The 24649-nt window shown below is 37.7% G+C and overlaps 1 protein-coding gene across 5 annotated transcripts in view; it reads right to left on the reverse strand.

Annotated features, from left to right (window-relative positions):
* Positions 1–24649, reverse strand: part of DCC (DCC netrin 1 receptor) — a 1219717-nt gene that overhangs the window by 60365 nt on the left and 1134703 nt on the right. For all 5 annotated transcript variants that reach the window (XM_050767870.1, XM_050767872.1, XM_050767869.1 and 2 more), the window contains exons 24-25: positions 20186–20412; positions 12878–12994 (exon numbers count right to left, since the gene is read on the reverse strand). In XM_050767870.1, the coding sequence (XP_050623827.1) occupies positions 12878–12994; positions 20186–20412 (344 nt within the window). The remainder of the gene's footprint in view (positions 1–12877; positions 12995–20185; positions 20413–24649) is intronic.

Below are 24649 nucleotides of genomic sequence, written 5' to 3' on the forward strand. Positions count from 1 at the left end.
ATAGGCAATACCATTCAGGACATAGGCATGGGCAAGGACTTCATGTCTAAAACACAAAAAGCAACAGCAACAAAAGCCAAAATTGACAAATGGGATCTAATTAAACCAAAGAGCTTCTGCACAGCAAAAGAAACTACCATCAGAGTGAACAGGCAACCTACAGAAAGGGAGAAAATCTTTGCAATCTACTCATCTGACGAAGGGCTAATATCCAGAATCTACAAAGAACTCAAACAAATTTACAAGAAAAAAACAATCCCATCAAAAAGTAGGCAAAGGATATGAACAGACACTTCTCAAAAGAAGACATTTATGCATCCAACAGACACAGGAAAAAATGCTCATTATCACTGGCCATCAGAGAAATGCAAATCAAAACCACAATGAGATACCATCTCACACCAGTTAGAATGGCCATCATTAAAAAGTCAGGAAACAACAGGTGCTGGAGAGGATGTGGAAAAATAGGAACACTTTTACACTGTTAGTGGGACTGTAAACTAGTTCAACCATTGTGGAAGACAGTGTGGCTATTCCTCAAGGATCTAGAACTAGAAATACCATTTGACCCAGCAATCCCATTACTGGGTATATACCCAAAGGATTATAAATCATGCTGCTATAAAGACACATGCACACATATGTTTATTGCAGCACTCTTCACAATAGCAAAGACTTGGAACCAACCCAAATGTCCATCAATGACCTACTGGATTAAGAAAATGTGGCACATATACACCTTGGAATACTATGCAGGCATAAAAAAGGATGAGTTCCTGTCCTTTGTAGGGCCATGGATGCAGCATTCTCAGCAAACTATTGCAAGGACAGAAAAGCAAATACCGCATGTTCTCACTCATAGGTGGGAATTGAACAATGAGAACACTTCGACACAGGAAGGCATCACATCACACGCCTGTCGTGGGGTGGTGGGAGAGGGGAGGGATAGCATTAGGAGATATACCTAATGTAAATGGAGAGTTAATGGGTGCAGCATACCAACATGGCACATGTATACATATGTAACACACCTGCACTTTGTGCACATGTACCCTAGAACTTAAAATGTAATAAAATTAAACAAAAAATAGAAAAAAAAGAAATGGTCCATTTTGTTGAAGAAATCTCTAAGACATTAGGAATTAAGAAATAATTAGGTAATCTAAGTCTTAAAAGGAAGATCTGTATTTTTACATTTCTCTAGAAACTTTCTAGAAGCTAAGTTGGTATACCTTTTATACTCCATCATCTAAAATATTTGCTCTCACCAACCCTTTGCCAGATCCCTTCTTCATTATTCCTATATCTTTGAAAAACAAACTACTTCTTTTCTTGTAAAATTCCCCGAAAAGGCACAATTCTCTACTCTCTACAGGAACCTTTTTAAGCTTAAAAGTCATCTTGACTGTGTCTGCATAACTACTGACTTGCTGATTTTGGTAGTCCAATAGAATTAACAATAGATGGATTTTGTTTGAAAATTTATTTTCTTATAGAACTAACAAGAAACAACATCTGGATCTCCAATTCTCATTCATTAACAACACTTTTTAATTCCATTTTTATATAGAGCCATGGCATCGCACAAAACATTGCATAATGCATAATGCATTGTGGGCCTATAGAGTTTGTATAAAAAATACTGTTCCTTTCAGTAATTCAGAGTAAGAGGTGGAATGAAGTATGTCATTGAAGAGTCAAAGAATGAAAACTCATATTAACAATGAATTGATCAGATTAGTATTTAAAATCATGTATTAGGTAATGAGATCATTTCTAATGCACATTTAAGTGTGATTTGAACTTTCTTCTCACCACTGTTCCTACAGTTCTGAATAGTTGAAAATGTATGTGCTGTTTATATTTATCATACTAGAATGGCTGTCTGCACTCCTTACTCCTAGGAAAGCATTCTTGGTTGGTTGTGGGCATCCACAAGGTCTGAAGGGTGATGGAATAAATACCCAGGCTCAGAAGACTATTGAGCTGGGTCCAATCTTAGGATGTTGGTTTCTCACACCTTATATACATGGGTCAAAGGAGTGATCATCTCACAGACAAGTCCCTCTCAATGTCCATTTGTGTAGAAGCAGACCTCCTGGTAGGACAGCACCTAGAGTCAGTAAAACTCCAGTTTTTAAAATCTGCCTTTTCTCATGTACCTTTATTTCCCTTCTCAACAGGTTCTCCAACTCACCGTTTGTGTTCCACAGCCAAGTGACTAACACAGATGGTGGGGATGGGAAGAAGAGTGTTGGCTCTCATAGTGAATGTTCTAGAAAGCCCAGAAACAAGTAGCCATTACCATGGCAAAGTGTGTAACTTCCTTTGCTTCAGTGTTTTTGCTAGATGTTTCAGGCTACCTTTTTGAGACTTCTTTTTCCTTTAAAGAATGATTTTCCTCTTTTTCCCCTCAAATATTCACAGAAAAAGAGAAGTGAGAAACATATAAAATTCAAGATACTGCCCTAAAACATCTCATACTTTAAATGATCTTACTGGTCATCTGCTTCAATCTTCATCCTTCCTATTTCCTATTCTCCTCCTCTTTTTCAGCATTTTACAAAAGAAGAAAATGGGTTGAAAATGACCAAATAGTTACATCTGTTTGTGCAATAAAATCTAGAAATGTAATGTAGATCTAAATCTGTCTTCAAGGAATGCTCTCAGCCAAATTAAGTTGCCCACCCAAGGCTACACCCCACTTCTTGGAAATAGCCTGCATGAAAGATTACTTGAGTCAGGATACAGAAGGCCAGTCCCCCTTGCCTCATTTAGGACAACCCTAAAGGACAGCCTCAGGTCAGCTGAGGTCTCCACTAAACAGCATTACCAGTTCAATCCCTCCCTTGCCCCGATTCTGTATCCTTCACCCTCACTGGTGTTATTCCAGAAAGCACTTGTCAATAAATATCCTTTTTTCAAAACTCTGTTCTGACTTTTTTGTAATTAATTTCATTATAGTAAGAAGCAGCACTTAAAATAATTTTTTGGCCATTATACAAATAATCAACTTTTGCCAACATTCTATAATAAGAGCAACTAGGTTGTGGAAACAAAAGATTAGGGTTCATCTCCTGCCTGTGCTGTCAGCTGGCATGTTTCTCATGAGCCTCAGCTAATTTAGCTGTGAAGAATGCTTGGGGGTAAGGAGTGGCATATGCCATATAATATTTTCAACCAAAAAGTATAATCTTAGACAAATAAGAAGATTCTGCCTTCCCATGAAATTAAATACGTTTTCTCTGTGAGCTTTAAGAGCCAAAACAACTTCAGATAACTTATGTTTTATCTGTTAATTAACATTTTATAGCACATAGTAAAAAATGTCAAGGAAAAAAAGAAAATAACAATCTCATAGGAACAATGATTCCTCAGTGAAATAGCAACGATCTTTATATATGTGACTAGAAATCTGAACAATGCTATGGCTTTAGTTTATGCAAGGCTTGATGCCCCAGCAAATATAAATAATTGCAAATGGGGCCATTATAAATTTATGTACTCTCCGGAATGAAATCATAACTCTGCCAAGATACAGATATACCATTTTTAAGCATAGTTATCTATGGCCTTATCAATCACCTCAGATGCAAAGGGCTATTTTATCAGAACGTTTAAGTATTTATTTGGACCAGGCATGCAGGGTCACACCTGTACTCCCAACACTTTGGGAAGCAGAGGCAGGAGGATCACTTGAGTCCAGGAGTTTGAGACCAGCCTGGGCAACATGGTGAAACCTCGTCTCTTCAAAAAATACGAAAACTAGCTGGGCATGTTGGCTTGTGTCTGCAGTCCCATCTACTCAGGAGGCTGAGGCAGGAAGATTGCTTGAGCCCAGGAGGTAGAAGTTACAGTGAACAGGGATTGTACCACTGCACTGCAGCTGGGCAACAGAGTGAGACTCTGACTCAAAAAAATAAAAAATATTTTAAAATCAACTATGTTTGTATGTTAAAATAATTTTCTTTCGTTGGATACGGTTTCACCAACAAACAGCTTGTAGATAACAATGAATGCAGTGTGACCAAGTTATTTAAAAATATATATATTCTATTGTCTTTTTTCTCATTGAATTATAATATACATAGGGAAAATTGAGAATATGCTAAATACAATGCTTAATGTTTTTCCAGAGTGAAATGCCTGGCATCTGTCATCCAGAACAAGAAATAACACATTATGAGAAGGTGCCCTATAGTACCTTCTGGTCCAGTAATCCACTTCCATCAGAAGTAACTGTCCTCCTGAATTTTAACCCTGTATAGTCTGTTTCCATGATCCTGATAAAGACATACCCAAGACTCGGCAATTTACAAAAAAAAAAAAAAGAGGTTTACTGGACTTACACTTCCACGTGGCTGGGAAGGTCTCACAATCATGGCAGAAGGCAAAAGGCATATCTCACATGGCAGCAGACAAGAGAAGACAACTTGTGCAAGGAGACTCCCATTTTTAAAATCATCAGATCTTGTGAGACTTATTCACTATCATGAGAATAGCACAGGAAAAACCTGGCCCCAAAATTCAGTTACCTCTTGCTGGGTCACTCCCACAACACATGGGAATTCAAGATGAGATTTGGGTGGGGACACAGCCAAACCATATAATTCTGCCCCTGGCCCCTCCCAAATCTAATGTTCTCACATTTAAAAACTAAGCTTGCCTTTCCAATGGTCCCCCAAAGTCTTAACTCATTTCAGCATTAACTCAAAAGTCCATAGCCCAACATCTCATATGAGACAAGGCAAGTCCTTTCCACCTATTAGCCTGTAAAATCAAAAGTAAGTTAGGTACTTCATATAGAAAATGGGGTTACAGGCATTGGGTATATACAGTCATTCCAAATGGGATAAATTAGCTAAAAGAAAGGGGCTACAGGTCCCATGAAAGTCCAAAATTCAGCAGGGCAGTCAAACCTTAAAGCTCCAAAATGATCCCCTCTGACTCCTTGTCTCACATTCAGGTCACGCTGATGCAAGACGTAGGTTCCCACGGTCTTGGGCATCTCCATCCCTGTGGCTCTGCAGGGTACAGCCTCCCTTCTGGCTGCTTTCATGAGCTGGCATTGAGTGTCTGCAGCTCTTCCAGGTGCACAGTGCAAGCTGTCAGTGGATCTACCATTCTGGAGTCTGGAGGATGGTGGCCCTCTTCTCACAACCCCACTAAACAGTGACCCAGTAGGGACTCTGTGTGGGGGCTCTGACCCCACATCTCCCTTCTGCACTGCCCTAGTAGAGATTCTCCATGAGAGCCCCACCCCTGCAGCAAAATTCTGCCTGGACATCCAGGCATTTCCATACATCCTCTGAAATCCAGGTAGAGGTTCCCAAACCCCAGTTCTTGACTTCTGTGCACTGGAAGGCTCAACATCACATGGAAGCTGCCAAGGCTTGAGGGTTGCACCCCTTGGAGCCATGACTGAGCTCTATGTTGGCTCCTTTCAGCCACAGCTGGAGCAGCTAGGACACAGGGCACCATGTCCATAGGCTGCACACAGCTCATAGATCCTGGGCCTGGTCCATGAAACCACTTTTTCCTCCTAGGCCTCCAGGCCTGTGATGTGAGGGGCTGCTGTGAAGACTTCTGACATGCCCTGGAGACGTTTTCCCCATTGTCTTGTGGATTAACCTTCAGCTCCTTGTTGATTATGCAAATTTCTGCAGCCAGCTTCAATTTCTTCTCAGAAAATGGGATTTTCTTTTCTACTGTATTGTCAGGGGGCAAATTTTCTGAATTTTTATTCTCTGCTTCCCTTGTAAAACTGAATGCCTTTAATAGCACCCAAGTCACATCTTAAATGCTTTATTGCTTAGAAATTTCTTCTGCCAGATACCCTAAATAATCTCTCTCAAGTTCAAAGTTCCAAAAATCTCTAGGCCAGGGGCAAAATGCCACCAGTCTTTTTGCTAAAACATAACCAGAGTCACCTTTGCTCCAGTTTCCAACAAGTTCCTCATCTCCATCTGAGACTACCTCAGACTGGATTTCATTGTCCATGTCATTATCAGTATTTTGGCCAAAGCCATTCAACAAGTCTCTAGGAAGTTCCAAACTTTCTCACCTTTTCCTATCTTCTTCTGAGCCCTCCAAACTATTCCAATCTCTAGCTGTTACTGAGCTCCAAAGTCACGTCCACATTTTCGAGTATCTTTTCAGCAATGCCCCACTCCTGGTACCAATTTACTGTATTAGTCCATTTTCACACTGCTGATAAAGGCACACCTGAGACTAAGCAATTTACAAAAGAGCTTTATTGGACTTACAGTTCCATGTGACTGAGGAGACCTTACAATTGTGGCAGAAGGTGAAAGGCACATCTCACATGGCGGCAGAAAAGAGAAGAGAGTTTGTTCACAGAGACTCCCATTTTAAAAACCATCAGATCTTGTGAGACATATTCATTATCACAAGAATAACACAGGAAAGACCTGCCCCATGATTCAATTACCTCCCACTGGGACCTTCCCACAAGACATGGGAATTCAAGATGAGATTTCGGTGGGCACACAGCCAAACCATATTAACTCCCATGGATTATTTTACTCATTTTCTAATTTTACATAAATTGAATCATATAGATGCATCAGGTTTCTGTATTGCAATTTTACACCTGTGAGATTCTCCATATTGTTTTGTATAATTTTAGTTTATTTTTATTGCTGCATCGTACTCCACTATACGAATACACTATAATATATTCATCTATTGTAATGAAGATGTGATAATGACAAATAGCCCACATTATTATATGCACCTGTTGACTAACATTTTATATATTTCCATTGAGTATATATCCAAGAGTAGAATATATCTAGGAATGGAATTGTTGAATCATAATATCCTTATAAAAACTATTTGATGGTTTAAAACCATGTATGTGTTGTTATCTGATAATTACAAAAATTAACAACAATTAATTTCTGGTAATTTTATGGGTTCCATTCATGTAGAGTAAGACACTAAGAGAAGATTTGTTATTTTAGGCATACAAAAACTCTGAACTCAAGATGACAATATGAAGCAATACATTAGAGTAGATAGATCAAGCAGAGGTTTCAAGTTCAGACTCTCAGAGCCTCAGCTTCCACATTTAGACAATGGAGACAGCACCTTCAGAAAATCTTTTTGAAAAATAAAAGGATATGAATAATTTAGGAGATAAAAGCCATATTTATCTTTGGAAAAACAGTATACCGTAGAGGCTCTGAGGTTGTCCAAGTATCCTAGAGGAAGTTGCTTAAGCTGTCTGAATTGCTGTTTCCCATGTGTAAAATCAGGATAATCTTAACACATGATAATATTGTGAGGATTAAATGAAAATAATTAGCAATGCATTTACCAAGTGAATAATATTAAAATTTTTCATACTTGTTAGATTTCTTTTTCTTTCTAAGCCTATTATTTCCTTTTCTGTTTAATGAAAGCAAGTTTAAGTGCTCTTAATACATCAGACAATTTTGTTAGATGACATTCTATTTATAACTGACGAAAAAAGAGCCTGCCAAATGTCGATGTGTTACAAACATAAGGAAGGCATTTTAATAATACATTTATTTGTTTTTTCATTCATTGGACAGATATTTAGCAAGCACCAATTTTGTGCTAGGTACTAAACAATAAAATGTGTGAATATGAAGATGAATTAGATATATTACATCCTTATCATGAACTAATTCACAAGCTGTTAGAGGAGGGAAGATTTGGACTTGAAAGCCTAAGCATATAAGGCAGTATTGTGTGTAATAAATGCTATATTGTGCTACAAGAACATGTTATTCAAATATATAAAAGGGAGTCATTATTTCTAGATGGAGTAATCAGAAAAGCATTTGTAAGAGCATCAATATCTACTCTGGTCTTTGAAGGATACATAAAACTTCTTAGGTTGAGCTATTCACTGAGTCATTTCAAAAGGAAAGAAATATGTAAAGGGAAAAAAACAGATGAAGGACAGTGCATATTTGTGGATCAGCAATGAGTCTACCTTAGCATGAGTCTGAGTACATATAAGGATAGAGTAACAGAAATCTAGATTCCAATATGATATGCTAAAAACGTTTAAAGGTTTTCAAAAATGTTTGTTTTGTTTTGTTTTTCTTGGCAGAAAGTGGGAGCCACTGGAGAAATGTATGGGATGGAATGCCATGTTTAACTTGTTTTAGGAAGAAATCTGGCAAGCAGGATGCCTAAGAATCTGGAAGATGCTAGAGCCAGAAAGGCTTAGCTAGGAAGCTGTCTTGGTAGTTTAGAGGTGAAGTCACAAAGAAGACATAAAAGAGTTGAGAATGGGAGGATAGCCAGGGGTTCAAAGATACTGTGAAAGAAAATGCAATGGCATATGGGAACTTATTATATGAGGAAGCTGCTTCTAATTAGATGGGATAGGAAAGCTCCACAGATTTTAAAGTACAATAATTTTTTGAGAAGAAAGCAATACATGATTGGCACAGATAGAACTTAGTTATTAATACAAGAGGAAAGCAGCTAGAGGGAAAAAAAGGCAACTAAGTGCACAGTATCTTTCTCAGTAGTGAAAGGTATAAAAGAAAAAGGACAATAGCTTCACAGGGTATGACAGCTAGGAGCATAATGATTAAGAACGCTGAACTCTGAAATCAGAACTTCTGGGTCCAAATTCTGGCTATAGCACGTACTAGCTGTGTGACTGCCAGCTAGTTACTTAAACTCTCCAAGCCTTTCTTCTCTCACTAGTAAATGAGAGAACCTAACAATGAGAAGCATAATAATAGGGCTTACTACATGACTTGAACAGTTGGCATTCATGAAAAATGCCATGTAAGTTTTTGCATTTATTATAGTAAAATTGAGAGAAGATGTAATGGAGCATAGGGAGGATATGGCCTATGGTAGGTAAAAAGAAACAACTATGAATTTATTCATTTGACTAAATGGTATTGACTGTGTGCCTATCATGTGCCAGGTGCTGTTCTGGGTATTTGGGACACAAAATGACCAAAATAGGCAAAATCCTTGCCCCTATAAAGATTATATTAAAATACAGGAGGCAAATAAATAACAAACACAAAATCACAAATAGAATAGTGTAATGCATTAATAAAGAAAAATGAAGCATAATAGAAAAGTAGGGAGTGACCAGAGATGCTATGTTAGGCAATGGTCACGGAAGACTTGCTTAAGAAGTTGGCAGTTGAATGGAGACCTGAAAGAAATGGGGGATAAGACATGTAAATATCTACAAAAAGAGATTCCAGACAAAGACTACAGCAAGTGCAGAGTCCTTGAACTGAGATGTGCCTATTATCCAAGGAACACAGATGAAGGTTACGTGATTGTAATGAATTACAGAAAGGAGCAATAGGAGATAAAGTGAGGGATAAACCCAGAGACTAAATCACATGGGACCTTGTAGGACATTAGTGGATTTTGTTTCTACATGTGATGGAAGTCACAGAGGAACAATATTATCTAATTTACATATTGAGAGACAGCTGTGTAGACAATTAACTGTAAGGGCAAAAGCTAATGAAGATTAATGGGTACAAAAAATAGAAAGAATGAATAAGACCTACTATTTGATAGCACAATAGGGTGACTGTAGTCAATAATAACTTAATTGTACATTTAAAAATAACTAAGAGTATAATTGGATTTTTTTTAACAAAAATGATAAACACTTGCATGGATGGATAACACATTCTCCACGATGTGATTACTACATATTGCATGCTTGTATCAAAACATCTTATGTACCCCATAAATATATACACCTACTATGTACCCACAAAAATTATGAATAGTTTTTTTTTCCAAAAAGCTAAAGAAGAGGCTAGTTACACGCTTATTGCTGTAGTCTAGTAATCTGTAAGAGATGATGGTAGCTTGGATAAGGGCAAAACAGTGAAGATGGAAAAGAGTGGTCAAATTTGGGAAATGTTTTGAAAACAATAATTTGGTAAAAGATTGAATTTAGGGTATAAGGAAATCAGAATAAAGAGGCATGAAACTAGAGTTTCTGAACAGAGTAAGTTGATTAATATAATCTGGCTCTGTGTCCCCACCCAAATCTCATCTCGAATTGTATTTTCCCCTGTGATGAGACAGGGACAAAGTGGGAGGTGACTGACTCATTGAGGCAGTTCCCCCCATGCTCCTCATGATGGTGAGTGAGATCTCATGAGAGCTGGTGGTTTTATAAGGGGCTTTTCTCCCTTCGTTCTCTCTCTCTGTCTTTCCTGCTGGCTTGTGAAGAAGGTACTTGTCTCTTCTTCACCTTCCACCATGATTCTGAGTTTCACGAGGCCTCCCCATCCATGCGCAACTGTTAGTCAATTAAACCTCCTTTGTTTTTGAATTACTGAGTCTCAGGTAGTATCTTTATAGCAGTGTAAAAATGGACTAATACAGTAAATTGGTACCACAAAGAGTGTGGCACTAATATAAAGATAATCTGAAAATGTGGACGTGACTTTGGAACTGGGTAATGGTCAGAGGTTGGAACAATTTGGAGGGCTAAGAAGAAGACAGGAAGATGTGGGAAAGTTTGGAATTGCCTAGAGACTTGATGAACAGTTTTGACCAAAATGCTTGTAGTGACACGGACAATGAAGCCCAGGCTGAGGTGTCCCCAGATGGCGATGAGGAAATTACTGGGAAATGGAGCAAAGGAGACTCTTTCTATGCTTTAGCAAAGAGACTGGTGGCATTTTGTCCTTGCCCTAGAGATCCTGCCTCAGGATAATGTCAACCAGGATTCATTAGCATTTTAATAATATTTAAGGCCACTGATACTAGATGACATTATCTAAGAAGCAGGTGTAGGGAGAAAAGAGAGGATGCCTGAAGACTGACCCTTGGGGCATTCTCTGACTCTTAGATATCAGGAAGAAGAAGAGAAATAAGTGAAGGATACTGAGGAGGAGCAGTCAGAAGGGTAGGAAGAAAACCAGGGGCATCTAGTACACTACATGCCAAAGTGAGAAAGTGTTTCAGGGAAATAAGTGAGAACCTATGCCAATTGTTTCTGAGAGTCTGTGACTTGACTGTTGAATTTGATAATGTGGAGATTATTGATAACCTTGGCAATCATGGATTCAGTGGAGAGTGACTGTAAAAATCTTATTAAAACTAATAAGAAAGCTTAGAAAGAGAAGAAAGTTAGTACAGATAATTTTAAAATTTTTTCAGTAAATATCGTTTTAATTGGAGGTGGAAGTGGCATTGAGTGTTACAAAACGGGAGTTATGAGAGAATATTAATATTTGTGTGTTTACTGCAGTGATAAATAAGGAAGAAAAACTGACAATGCAGGAAAGGGAAGGGGTAATTACAGAAGAGTCCCTAAATGGGTGAGGGGGGATTTCAACAAGATACTCAGAGAGCAGCACTAACAGATCAATTAGATTTGATGGAAGGACAAGGATACCAATTTCTGAATGCATTTTTCTCCCTAAGATTTTTTGCTAAGAATAGGGAAAGAAGGAGATATTGAAATCTGAAAAGTAAGAATACATATGAGACATTCATCTTGTAAAGTGTAATTATGAACCACTAGAGAAATACAGTGTCATTTTCAAATAGTGAGAGCTCACCTTGGACTTCTGATCATAAATACTCAGTAAGCAGGCTGTATGTTTTTCTCCAGATACATTTCGCTATTAGGGAAAGGGGTAAGAATTGGGGAGCTGCTTATTTAACCAGGGTTTTTTTTTCAGGTGAGTAAGATGGGGAAGGAGGATAAAGGGAGATGAGACTGAAAATAAGTGACTATAAAACATAAGTTGAGCTTGCAGATAAATGAGGACACAAGGTGGATGAAGGATGGGAGGAAATGGCAGAGTTGATGGATTGGAGGTCCTGGTGGGATTGAAGACTTGATGGCAAGGGGGCAATAAAGTAAGTGAGCAGGTAGCAAATAAGGTAACAGGAACTGACATTTTGTACTGGTTTGATTTGGTGTGACATGGAATTTATGAATTAAAGTGGGAAGGAATCAATATCTTTGCAGGTAACATAGAGGAACTAACCATCTAGAGTATCAGATGGATTATCTGCACAAATACTGTAATTACCAAGACTGAGCATAGAAGTAATTGGAAAGGAAGTGATTCCCAGATAATAATATCTTCGGTGAATGTGGGAGGATGACAGAAAACTTCAACAAGGGAGGTGTAGTAAGTGAGTGTCTGTCAACATCTGCTTTAAAGGAGCTGGATTATTTAAGTGTGAGAATTAGACACATTAAAAAGTTTATTTAAAAAGCTATGGAGGATGGGCACAGTAGCTTATGCCTATATTCCCAGCACTTTGGGAGGCTGAAGAAGACAGATCACATGAGGTCAGGAGCTAGAGATCAGCTTGGCCAACATGGTAAAACCCTGTCTGTACTAATAATACAAAAATTAGCTCGGCATGGTTGTGCACACCTGTAGTTCTAGCTTCTTGGAAGACTGAGGCATAAGAATTGCTTGAATCTGGGAGGTGGAAGTTGCAGTGAGCCAAGATCATGCCACTGCACTCCAACCTGGGCAACACAGCAAGATTCTGTCTCAAAAAGTAAATAAATAAATGATGGAGATGATTATTGGAATAAGATCAATAATATTAAAATATATATCAGCTCTTTTTTGTAAATTCGTATATTTTACAAACAATATCTTAAATATATAACCATCTGTTTGCCAACAGATCATTTGATTGTATACAAAAAAATACAGTAACAGAATGAAGACTTGGACTTCAAATTATTAATGACGTGGTTTTAGGCATTCCTCATTTCCATTTTCCCAGAAAGTTCAGGGAAAATTCTAATTACTTTTGATAATTTGATGTTTTATAGAAAAGATACATATAGAAAGCATTTCATCTCTTCATTGTGGCATCAATATTGACTCACCAGGATTGTTGGACTGGGCATCCATGGGAATCATGAGCTTGGCCCGGGGGGCTCGGCGTGCAGCCAGTGACCTCTCCAGAGTGGACATAGAGCTCCCTGCTTCCTCAGTGTCTTGACCTAAAAAATATACACTCCTGAGAAACATGCCCTCTTCAAGAATGCAACACTTTACATAATTTCTAGCAGCCATTCCAATGCCTTTTTAGTATTATAGATGTTTTCTATGATAATATCTGCCTTCTTGTTACCTGAATATATTTCATTGTACAAATCTTAATGAAATTAACCATAAACTCTTAATTCATTGCACACAATAAACCATTATTTATATTTTGATGCTTATAATTTTTACATACATTTATATATGTGAAAGTGGGAGGGCATACGTTAATATATTTTTCAAAAATGGCATTATGCATACTTTTTGTAACCTGCTTTAAAAGGTAACACAAAAATATTTCTCTGTTAATAAGTTAGTATAATTTTTAATAGCTATGTAATATTCCACTATATTAATTTACTATAATTCATTCAACTAACACTTTAAGCCCAACCATATTAAATTTTATTACAAAAAACCCACAAGAAATAAACTACATTCTTCAAATAAGAGCAGACATATTTACATAAATTTATTAGGATTCCATAAAATGTCATACTAAAGAGTCACTAAAAATTAGAAAAATGGATATATGCAGATTTGAAGTTAATTATAATACATATTAAAAAAACTGAAGTTCTGAATAGTATATGTTCCCATTTGTGTAGTATGCATATAAAACCATATTGTGACATACACTTCTATGTGTATATGAATATATATATGTATAAATACACACTTATATCTATGTAATAAGATTATACACAAAATTTTTAATGTTGTTTTCCTTTTGCAAAAGGAAATAGGAATTTGGGATGGGGAAGAGGCAAACATACGTTTTACCATTTTGGGTACTTACTATTTTTTGAAACGTTGTTTTTTTTATTTTTTATCACATGCATGCATTTTTTTAAAAAATTAACAGCATAATTAATACAATTTAAAATAAAAAATTATACTGGGAGAAGCTTCCACATAGGTGAAGTCAAGGAAGTTTCCAAAATTGAACTATGTCCACACACCCTACAAAAACTACACAGAATCATATAAAACAGATTGCAAACTTGGCCAGGCATGGTGGCTCACCCCTGTAATCCTACAACTTTGAGAAGCTGAGGCGGGAGGATCACTGGAGGTCAGGAGTTCGAGACTAACCTGGCCAAAATGGTGAAACTCCATCTCTACTAAAAATACCAAAATGAGCTGGGTGTGATGGTGGCTCCCTGTAGTTCCAGCTACCCAGGAGGCTGAGGCAGAAGAATCACTTGAACTCAGGAGGCGGAGGTTGCAATGAGCTGAGATTGCGCCACTGCACTCCAGCCTCAGTGACAGAGAGAGACTCAGTCTCAAAAATAAAAATAATAAAAAATGAACTATGCAAATATTATTCCTTCAGCAGAATCACAAAACAGAAAAGAAGATACATTTCAAATTTCCTGTAAGTACAAAGAGAAATAATACTTTCTAGCAAAGCTATTTCTCAAGCTATAGCCACAAAGTCTTAGTGAAAAGCTGGCTATCTGGAAAGTCTGTATAGAAGAGAGAAGAGGGGAATAAGGATCACAAGATTGACCAGAAACCATCTACCAAACAAGTACACCCTAATGGTAAAAATATTGAAAAAGTTTCCTAGGAGACCAGAGCATTTAAAAGTGTGTGGGTTTTAAAATGGCAACCACTGCGTGTGTAGCTCATGCCTGTGATTGCAGCTGTTACAGAGGCCAAGGCAGGAGACTGTTTTGAGACCAGTCTGGGCAACAGAGTGAGACCCCATCTCTAAAAAGGAAATAAACTAAAAGAAATAAAATGGCAACTTTAGAAAAGCATCGCTTTGGCCAGGCATGGTGGCTCATGCCTGTATTCCCAGCACTTTGGGAGGCCTAGGCGGGCAGATCATGAGGTCAGGAGATCGAGACCATCCTGGCTAACATAGTGAAACCCTGTCTCTACTAAAAATACAAAAAATCAGCCAGGAGTGGTGGCGTGTGCCTGTAGTCCCAGCTACTCAGGAGACTGAGGCAGGAGAATCGTTTAAACCTGGGAGGCGGAGGTTGCAGTGAGCCAAGGTTGCACTACTGCACTCCAGCCTGGGCAACAGAGTGAGACGCCATCTCCAAATTAATTAATTAATTTTAAAAGAAAAGAAAAGCAGCACTTTTTGGGAAAAATTATAGTGTCCAAAGAGTCAATAAAAGAGGAAAAAGAGTGTGAAACTAAAAATATTTAAAGAATTATGGGCCAATATTTCCAAAATTTGACAAAAGACATAAATAAACGTTATAGTTTCAAGAAATTCAGCAACCCCAAAACAGGATAAAACCAAAGAAATCCACACCAGACACATCACAGTTCAGCTTCTTAAAACTAAAGACAAGAATAACAAAAAATATTGGAAGTAGTGAGAGGTAAACAACTTGTATGGGTAAAACAATTCAAAAGACAGCAGATTTCTCATCAGTAATCACGAAGGCCAGAAGTATCTAACACATTTTTCAAGTGCTAAAAGAGAACTGCCAAACCAGAGTTGGATTAACAATATCTAACAAAAATATACTTCAAGAATGAAGGTGAAATCAAGTCATTGTCCAATGAAGGAAAATGAAGAGAATTTGTCTCAAGCAGATAAACCATCAAAAAATAGGTAATGGAATTTCTCTAAACAGACAGGAAGTAGTAAGAGGAATCTCAGATAATCAAAAAGAATGAACAGAAAGAGTGAAAATATCAATTAAATACAACAGACTTTCCTCCTCTTTAATTTTCAAAATTATGTTTGACAGTAGGAGAAAACATTAAAACACTATATAATGTGCTTCTCCTCGCCACCCAAAAAATGTAACTCGAGATCCAACCAGTTTTCTTTTTCTTTTCTTTTATGTTTTTTTTTTTTTTTTTTTTTTTTTTTTTTTTTTTTCCAGATGGAGTTTCACTCTTGTCGCCCAGGCTGGAGTGCAGTGGTGCAATATAAAAATAGGCTCACCACAACCTCTGCCTCCCAGGTTCAAGCGATTCTCCTGCCTCAGCCTCCCGAGTAGCTGGGATGACAAGCATGTACCACCACGCCTGGCTAATTTTGTATTTTTACTAGAGAGGGTTCTCCATGTTGGTCAGGGTCATCTCAAGCTCCCAACCTCAGGTGATCTGCCCACCTCGGCCTCCCAAAGTGCTGGGATTACAGGTGTGAGCCACCGCTTCTGGCGGTAACATCGTTATGAAATAAGTCATTTGATATTGTTGGGTGTCTGTGTGTGGGGTTTCAGTTTTGTATTTTTTTTCATTCTAAGAATAGACTGCTCTTGATATTACATGAGTTCATTGAAAACTTAAACAAAATTATTTTCCTTTTACTTTCTTTGAAGCATAAATTTTTTGGTAGTAACACTTTGTGATTTGTCTCATAAACTTGCCACCTGACATTATTTACCATTGGTCCAAATGAGGTTGGGAAAGTTAAATACAGGATTTAATAGACATGTATATAAATCAAAGTAACTAATAAAAAGTTAAGTGTTCAATCAAATTGCCCATTTGGCGTTATGTAGCTCTTTTATAGATATTATTCACTGAGTTGAACATTTTTAAAAATTGAATACTATCAAATGCCATATGCTGAAATTTACCTGTTCATTCTTCCAAAGTGAAAGTAAGAAACAAATCCTGTGGTGTTGCTGTAGTGAAATTATACTAGGATAAATTCATTTCAAGAAGGTAAATTCTATTTATAAGTCCTAGAGATCAAACAGACCTGAACTCTTGCGTTTCTTTACTGTAAACTTTTAAGAAAATAATTTTGAAATCTGCTAGATGTAGAAGAGATATATCATGAAGCAATGACTTATCATCTTAATTCCTAGATATTTTAGTGGGATCCTATATTTTTGTGGTTAGAGAATGAAGTAGGTTTTGTTTAAGCCACTTGCATACCAGCAGTAGGGAAGAATGAGTAAAATAAAAAATTAACTCTCAATAATATTAGTTGTTGTTTACATAGCAATTGCTTGTTTCAGTTCTCTTTTCATAGCTAAAGTATGAATACTGTAAATTAATTTCTGGTTATATCCAAAAAACTAATTTCATGGGCACAAAACAAGATAAGTGCTTACTTAAAAGTATTACATGAGTTAATTGAAACTGAGTTAACAAAACATTAATTTTGGAGTCAGATTTTGGTCCTGGCCGTGGCCCTAGCTCTTAAGTCTAAGCACATTATTTAACCTTTCTCAACTTTGGTTACTTCATTTACCATATGAAAAGAATGTTATAGCATCTACCTCAAAGTATTTTGTGAAGATTAGGCAAAATAATGTGCAAAAGTCCTAATCATAGAATTTAACATACAGTAATCTCTCCTTACATAGTTATTGCCTACTCTGGAATTCCATTGTTAAATATAATGTTTCTTGGTAATGCTGTGCACTTATGTTGAATTTTGTTCTTTTAAGCAGGAGAGAAGAATACTTAATTTAACATGAAGTATAACTTGCAGGACTTCGAGGATTACTTTCCTGTTATTACAAAATTGGCAATGAGGTCCTCAAATTGAGGACAAACAGGCATAAGTACCCTTTTATTCTAAAGAAAACAGTCATCATTTGGGATTAAACCTTCCCCCAGGACTTATTAAGAGACATCAACTTAATGTCATTTCAGTATATAAAAGACGAAAGGAAAAGGTTAGAAGGATGTGTCTTAGAAGTCATTGGCAAAACCTCCTTAGGTCAGAGAGGCAATTCTATCCCTTCCAGTAGGAGGTGGAGGTGTTCTCCCCTTCCTGATATCCAGTCAAGAACAAAGCTAGAAGAAGAATCACTTGTAAAATATGGAGGTTCCTGCAAAAGGGATTTTTCTGTCACTCCCCAGGTGAAAGCCTGTTTAGGCAGCGGACTTGGTATTCTACCCTGAGTCTATCAAAGCAGAGGAAAAAGTAATTGAAGAGAGCAAGGTTTAGAGAAGGCCAGTGGTAGAGTACAAGTTCTCTCACCATTGGGCCTGGCAAGGATATAGGAGATTCTTGTGGGCCAAGTGGGCGTGTGAAAAGTTGGCTGGGCTTGAGTCCCCTTGCTGGAATTTCCCAGAGGCCTCATGAGGGAAGAGGAAGAGCTGTGCTAGGTGGTAAGCCTGGACTTGATGTCTCCCATTATGGAACTGGGCCTGGTGTACAAGGCCCCACAAAGCAGCGGTTACCAACCTTTTTGGTACCATGGACCAGTTTCATGGAAGACAATTTTTTCATGGACCTGGGGGCAGGGGGCAGAGTATGGTTTCAGGATGATTCAAGCATATTACTTTTACTATGCACTTTATTTCTATTATTATTACATTTTAATATATAATGGAATAATTATACAACTCACCAGGAAAACACCAGCTTGTTTTCCTGCAACTAGATGGTCCCATTTGGGGGTGATGGGAGACAGTGACAGATCATCAGGCATTAGATTCTCATAAGGAGCCTGCAACCTAGATCCCTCACATGCGTAGTTCATAATAGGGTTCATGCTCCTATAAGAATCCAATGCTGGCCGGGCGCGGTGGCTCAAGCCTGTAATCCAGCACTTTGGGAGGCCGAGGCGGGTGGATCACTCAGGTCCTGACATGGTGAGGCGGATGCTCAGGGGAAGCAATGGAAGTGATAGCCGAGCAATGGCTGTAAAATACAGAGGCGGAGCTCAGGAAGCAATGGAAGTGATAAGCAATGGCTGTAAATACAGATGAAGCTTTGCTCTTTTGCCCGTTGCTCACCTCCTGCTGTGTGACCCAGTTCCTAATAGGCCATGAACCAGTACTGGTCCATGGTCCAGGGGTTGAGTACCCCTGCCATAAAGAAGTCATACTTCTGTTTCATAACAGACCCAGAATTTGGATACCACCTAGGGGTTAGCCCATGTGTCCACAAAAGCTGTGAAGAACTTCAAATTGTCCTTTCTTCTCTTTCTCCTCCCCTCCCCTCTTCACTCCATCCCTCTTCTCTCACATGCTCAGGAAAAGTGGAGAGGAAGGGAAAAGTGGAGAGGAAGGGAAAAGATGTAAGGGTGTTTCTGAAACAGACTTTGTTCCCGCTTCTTCTCAACCCCACCACTCCATTTCACTCCAATGTACTGGAGGATTGAGAAAACAAATTCTTCCCCAGTCCCCAGAGCCAAATATCTAGCTGGGTATGAGAAAGGAGAATCTTTAGTTAAATTTCAGATTATAGTTTTCAATGGAACTAGACTGTTCTTCAATAACTGAAGTGACAAGGAAATTAAAGATGCCTAAGACATCATTTAAGAGTTTGAAAATAAATATTCAACAATCCAGGGTTAACAATTAATATTTGTATGTCTTGTTTATGCAATTCTGAGCTGACAGAGTCCAGTAAACCAGTAACACATTCAAATAATTCACTTTAAAAACAGCAGCTCCTCATTCTATAATCACATCATGAGTAGACCAAGGGATTTTTTGATGAGAGTATTTGGTTGATGATTCCCATAAGTACTTAGATAATATGAAGACCCAGAGAAAGTGAATTATCTTACAATCATTTTCCAGTGTTCTTATTTATCCCTGGACACCAGTGATTGTTCTGCACCAGTTCATTGAACAGTAGGCTTTTTTTTTTTTCTTTTTTTCAGATCCCTGTGTATAACAACATAGTTTTCAGACAGAATCCCATCAAACTAGTCTGGGAATCACATAAGGTGACTATATGTGGATGACAGTTGATTTCCATAGTAACCAAGGTCAAAGTAACAGAATATTCAGTGTTTTGTACTTCAAGTGCCCTGATGTAATTTTTAAAACAGGGACTTGACAGCAAATTTAGAATTAACTTTCAATTATCTATAGAAATAAGGAACTGGAAAATGTACAGATGGCTTCAAATTGTATTGCCTCAACAAAACATTTGTTTAACAATTAACAAAAAGCAATCAATCCATTTAGGATTCAAATTTCTATAGTTCCCAACTGTCCTACTTCCAAACTTAGAAAGTTCAAGAATTATTAAAATTATAAAAGAATTATTAAAATTATATCAAGCCACAGGATGATGAAGAAAGACATATAATTGGTTAATCAAATTTATATTAGATTCTTTTAACTATTGATAAATGACCCATAATGACATGCAAATTAGTGGGAAAGACATTTCCATAAAATGAGTGAAAAACTCCCTTGGGTTCAGAATGGTATGTTTTCCCTAATGCCAGTGAAAAGGTAATTACCTGAATGAGAGGTGGTTTTGCTTCCCAGTTGGGTTTCTGACTGGCTGTGGCTGACTGGTGTGAGGTCTTGGCAACTTTGGATGGGAGAGTCCCTTCCTGCAGGGTCAGTGCCAGATGGCTTTTCAATATTTTTCATCTCCATTTCTTCATGATGGATCCAAAGATCAGGGGGTCGGAGGTCCTTCTGGCTGCCCTTCCTTTTGCCAGCACTGTGGGTGGCCCGTTTCCTATGGAACAAAGTTAGAAGGCAAATGTGAGAGCCTCTATTCAATGGCACTTCCTCTCTTTCATCAGTCAATTCAAGTTAGAAGCAGAAAAAGAAACAAAGGGACTCGCAGAATGAGCCTTGTGAAACCCAGGAATTGGCAGACTTGTCTTGGCTGCCTTTCCTCTCCCCTGCCTGGAGCTTCACCACATTATAAAAGATGCAGTGCTGAATCCCCAAGGCCTCGGCTGCCTGGCAGAGAGCTCCTCACTCAAGCTTCAGTGGCTGCAGATTCATGCAAAGGTGACAATGGGTTAGATGGAGCCATATGCCAATCTTTGGAGCTAGGCATAAGGTACCTGACGGCAACATCTGTTTAGGAGATAAATGAGGGAGTTTCTGTGAAAGGGCAAATGGAAATAAAAAGGCCAGAATTTATGCCAATACCTAAGATGAGAGCTTAGAAGAAAGTCTATACCTCAGCTGTATAATTTAATGTGCAACTGGGAAACTTGTTATTTGAAAACAAAAGCCTGCATGAGGACATTCTTAGGAGAATAAAACACTTTTGCCTTGGCATCACTGAGTGTCCAGATTCAAACACAGTGAGATACATCCTTTGAAAGGAGAAGAACACAGTTTGGAAAAGTATTTCACATGGTTCTTATTTGCTTCAGTAAAGCTTTAACAACCATAAATATATTTTTTGGGGTGATAATCTCTTCTTGAGGCTAGTGAGATTAAATGTTCCCTGTGTGATAAATAAAGTAACACAATGTTCATGTTAGTCCTGCAGCAGGGGGTCAGTAAACTATGGTTTGCAAGCCAAATCTGCCCACAGCCTAGTTTGGTAAATAAAGTTTTATTGGAACATGGCCAAGCTCAATTATTTTTGCACTGCAATGGAAGAATTGAATAGTTGTGACAGATACTATATGGCTCAAAAATCCTAAACAATGTATTATTTGGTCCTTTTCAGAAATAGTTTTTGACCCTTTCTCTCATTTTATAACTGTTAAATCTCTACTTGTAACTTCTATTTCTTTTAAAATAATAACACCTCTTGAAAGAAATAATGCAAACTGTTAAAATCTAGTTTTGACAGCAGACCAGAGAAGCATCTACTTCCCAATTCCTTAATTTGCAGTGAACAGTTTATTATAATAACTACCTTCATGGTTGCTCAACGGTTCATACAAGCTACTCCCAGGAAAACACCTGTAACCTGTGCAAAGTCATTGGAGTGGCTTTGGTTTTCCAATGATGAATAAGTAGCTTTGTAAATATTAGGTAATTAATAAATATTTGGTAGTTAATTTGTTGAATTTTCCCTGACATTCTTTTTCTTTTTTGTCTTTCTTGAAGTATGCTGATGAGGATAGGAGATAAAGAACCCCAGACCTAGTATCTATTTTGTATTTTAGCAGAGAAAAAATAACACTATCTGCACTTTGCTGATTTCCTGATGGTAGCCCCACAATGTTTTAAAACAATGGTCTGAAATGACTATTTTCCTGTGTCTAAGATAATAACTCACTGCTAAGCATTTATTCCCTGAATTCATTTCTGCATACTTCACTTGCCCACAGCAAACTGATCTGCAACTCACACACAGCTGCATGTGTAATCTACTCCTGGTAACTTCATAGAAAATGTAGTATCATTCTCAAACTTGGATGTTTCACCCAGTAATCTCTCTTTCTAGAAGATCAAAATGCTCAATAACTTAACACCAGCATCTGTATGGCTGCACACAGAGAAGTACTGGTTCCCAAATCCAGGAAAACATACCCAGGAAAAATACCTTATTTAACTCAATATTTAAATAACCTGGAATAAAGAAAGTAGTCAAGAGAAAATTGAAACCAGCAATAAATTACAAATTCTTTTTTCCCCTTGCTTACATGCATGCCTTTTTATTTATTCATTTATTTGCTTGTTTCTATGACTTCAGTACCAACCAGCCCCAGATGGCTTCTGTTTTTAAAAGAGTTCCAAACCTGGCAGAACCTTTTTGTATGTTGTGATTCATAATTTCCACCGGGGAAGAAATTATAATTCCTCATAAAATGAATAGGCATTTTTCTGCTGGATTTTAATCAGATCAAGACCATTTCTAAGAAACTGCTCAACCATCTAGCTGACTGTCAGTCAGGAAGCCAAAGATCTCTAAAAAGACTTTATTTCCTTTTTGTATTTATTCTAACCATGACCATCTAACCACTTTTATTTCCTATCATATCTCTTATTAAAGGAGAAATCTTTGGCCTTGGAGAGTCTCTCTTTCTTTTGTCCCTCCAACCTCTACCACAGCAGGTTTGTAATAAAACTAACATGTGCTCATAATTGAATTGTCTGAAATTTGTCTTAAAACCTACAGGAACAGTGGTCACCCTGACCTTCTGCCCATCTGTTGGTTCTTGACACGACTGCTGCTTGTTGCAGCCCACGGTTCCTGTGTCTCACCATTAGATTCTTCAAAATGTGTATTCAGATGCTCCTAGTGCTGTGGTTGCCAAAGTGGGGTCTCTAAACCAGAGGCATCAGCACTGCCACTGCCTGGGAACTTGTTAGAAATGCACATCCTCAGGCCCCACTGCAGAACCACTGAATCAGAAACTTGGTTGCAGGGGGCAGTATGTCTTTTAACACTCTCCAGGCAAATCTGTCTAAAATTTAAGAAGCACTATCATAGTGAATTATTTGGTTTTGTTTGTATTTTAAAGCTAGTTTTTCTATTTGACACAGAGTATTTCACATGTTTGGCCCCTCTGTAAATACCAAATGTATCTTTTCCCCCAGGTACCAGTCATCTTTCTGCTTCTAAAATAGCCCTAGAATAGGAGAGTCTCCTTCTACCCCAGGTATTCTTGATAAAGGCAAAGCAAAGAACCCTCCCAGGCTCTCTGCTTTCTCCTTCTCACATCATGGCAAAACTTTCACAGCATGGTCAGGTACTGGTGCTCTATTTTTTGTTTTGTTTATTTAATTTCTGCCCACTGTGCCTTCAAAATCCTACTTACTTACAAATGACTTATTCTTTAAGTTTCCTTTCCAGTCTCTCCTTAAGGAGAGACTGACCATCTCAGGTCACTGTAATCTTAGCGTATCTAAATCATTTCCCTCATCTCTCTCTATACCACTCACCTTGGCATTGATCACTGTGTGTCTTATTGAGCTGTCCAGCTGCTCCCTTTGTGATAATTCAATTCCTTCGGTGATAGTGGCGCAAACTCTATTTCCTTCACTTCTTCAACATCATCCATTGTTTTACAACACTTATTTATTTATTCAATCAATATTTACGGAAGATTGACTATATGTCAAGAAATGTGCTAAGTCCTACAAATGTAAAGATGGGGGGAGGCACTGAAAGCTTAAAAAATGATTTTAACATGGCATGGCTCCTGGGAATTTCTGCATTGTTAGAATGAGGAGCATGCACTGTGGCATGACAACTTGTGTGCATGAAAAAGTAGAAGGGACCAAAACATAGGAGGCCTTGGTGCAAATAGATACATTTTTAATAATATCAAGAAGTCAATGGGAAATTGCAAAAAGATTTTTAGCTTGAGAGTTAACATTAATCAGATTTGTTACTTTGTATGATGCAGACCCCATATAAAGCACACAATAATTACTTGAATTAAATAATAAGAACTGCTTTCCATTACTGACATGCAAGTATTTATCTGAAAGCTTCTTCTCTGGTTCTGTATTGGTTTACCCATGCCTTACTTTATACATAATCTAGTACTCTAAGGGGAGTTTTTTTCCTTTTCACTTTTAATTAGTATGTTGGGGAAGTGAATGAGTAAAAAACAACATTGATTGAGTGTCTATTTTATGCAAGACTGTGTCCATTCAAGTTCTAAAATCCAGCTATTATCATACAGGTTATTTTGGCACATCATAATAAATTACTAAGTTCCCACTATGGACACAGGAATTGTCTACTAAAGTTGTTCACAACTTTATTAGGCAGATGAATAAAGAGTGCTATACTAATTCCAGTGGTTAAGACATTCCCATCATCTGATAGGGACTGAGGCAGGAACATTCTGCCCCACCAGGGGTTTGGGGGAAGTCTTCAGGAAGGAAGGAGGCTTGAAGTGAGTGTGAATAAGTAATTACAAATTAATCAGAAAAAGATACATTAATAAGTATAAACATTTCTCTGCTTTCTTTCCAAATCTTTTCCAAAGGCTTCTAGCCCCTAATTGTCCATTTGGATTATTTTTATTCCACTAACTGCTATT

The sequence above is a fragment of the Macaca thibetana genome, chromosome 18 (genome assembly GCF_024542745.1).
Source record: "Macaca thibetana thibetana isolate TM-01 chromosome 18, ASM2454274v1, whole genome shotgun sequence".
Lineage (NCBI taxonomy): Eukaryota > Metazoa > Chordata > Mammalia > Primates > Cercopithecidae > Macaca > Macaca thibetana.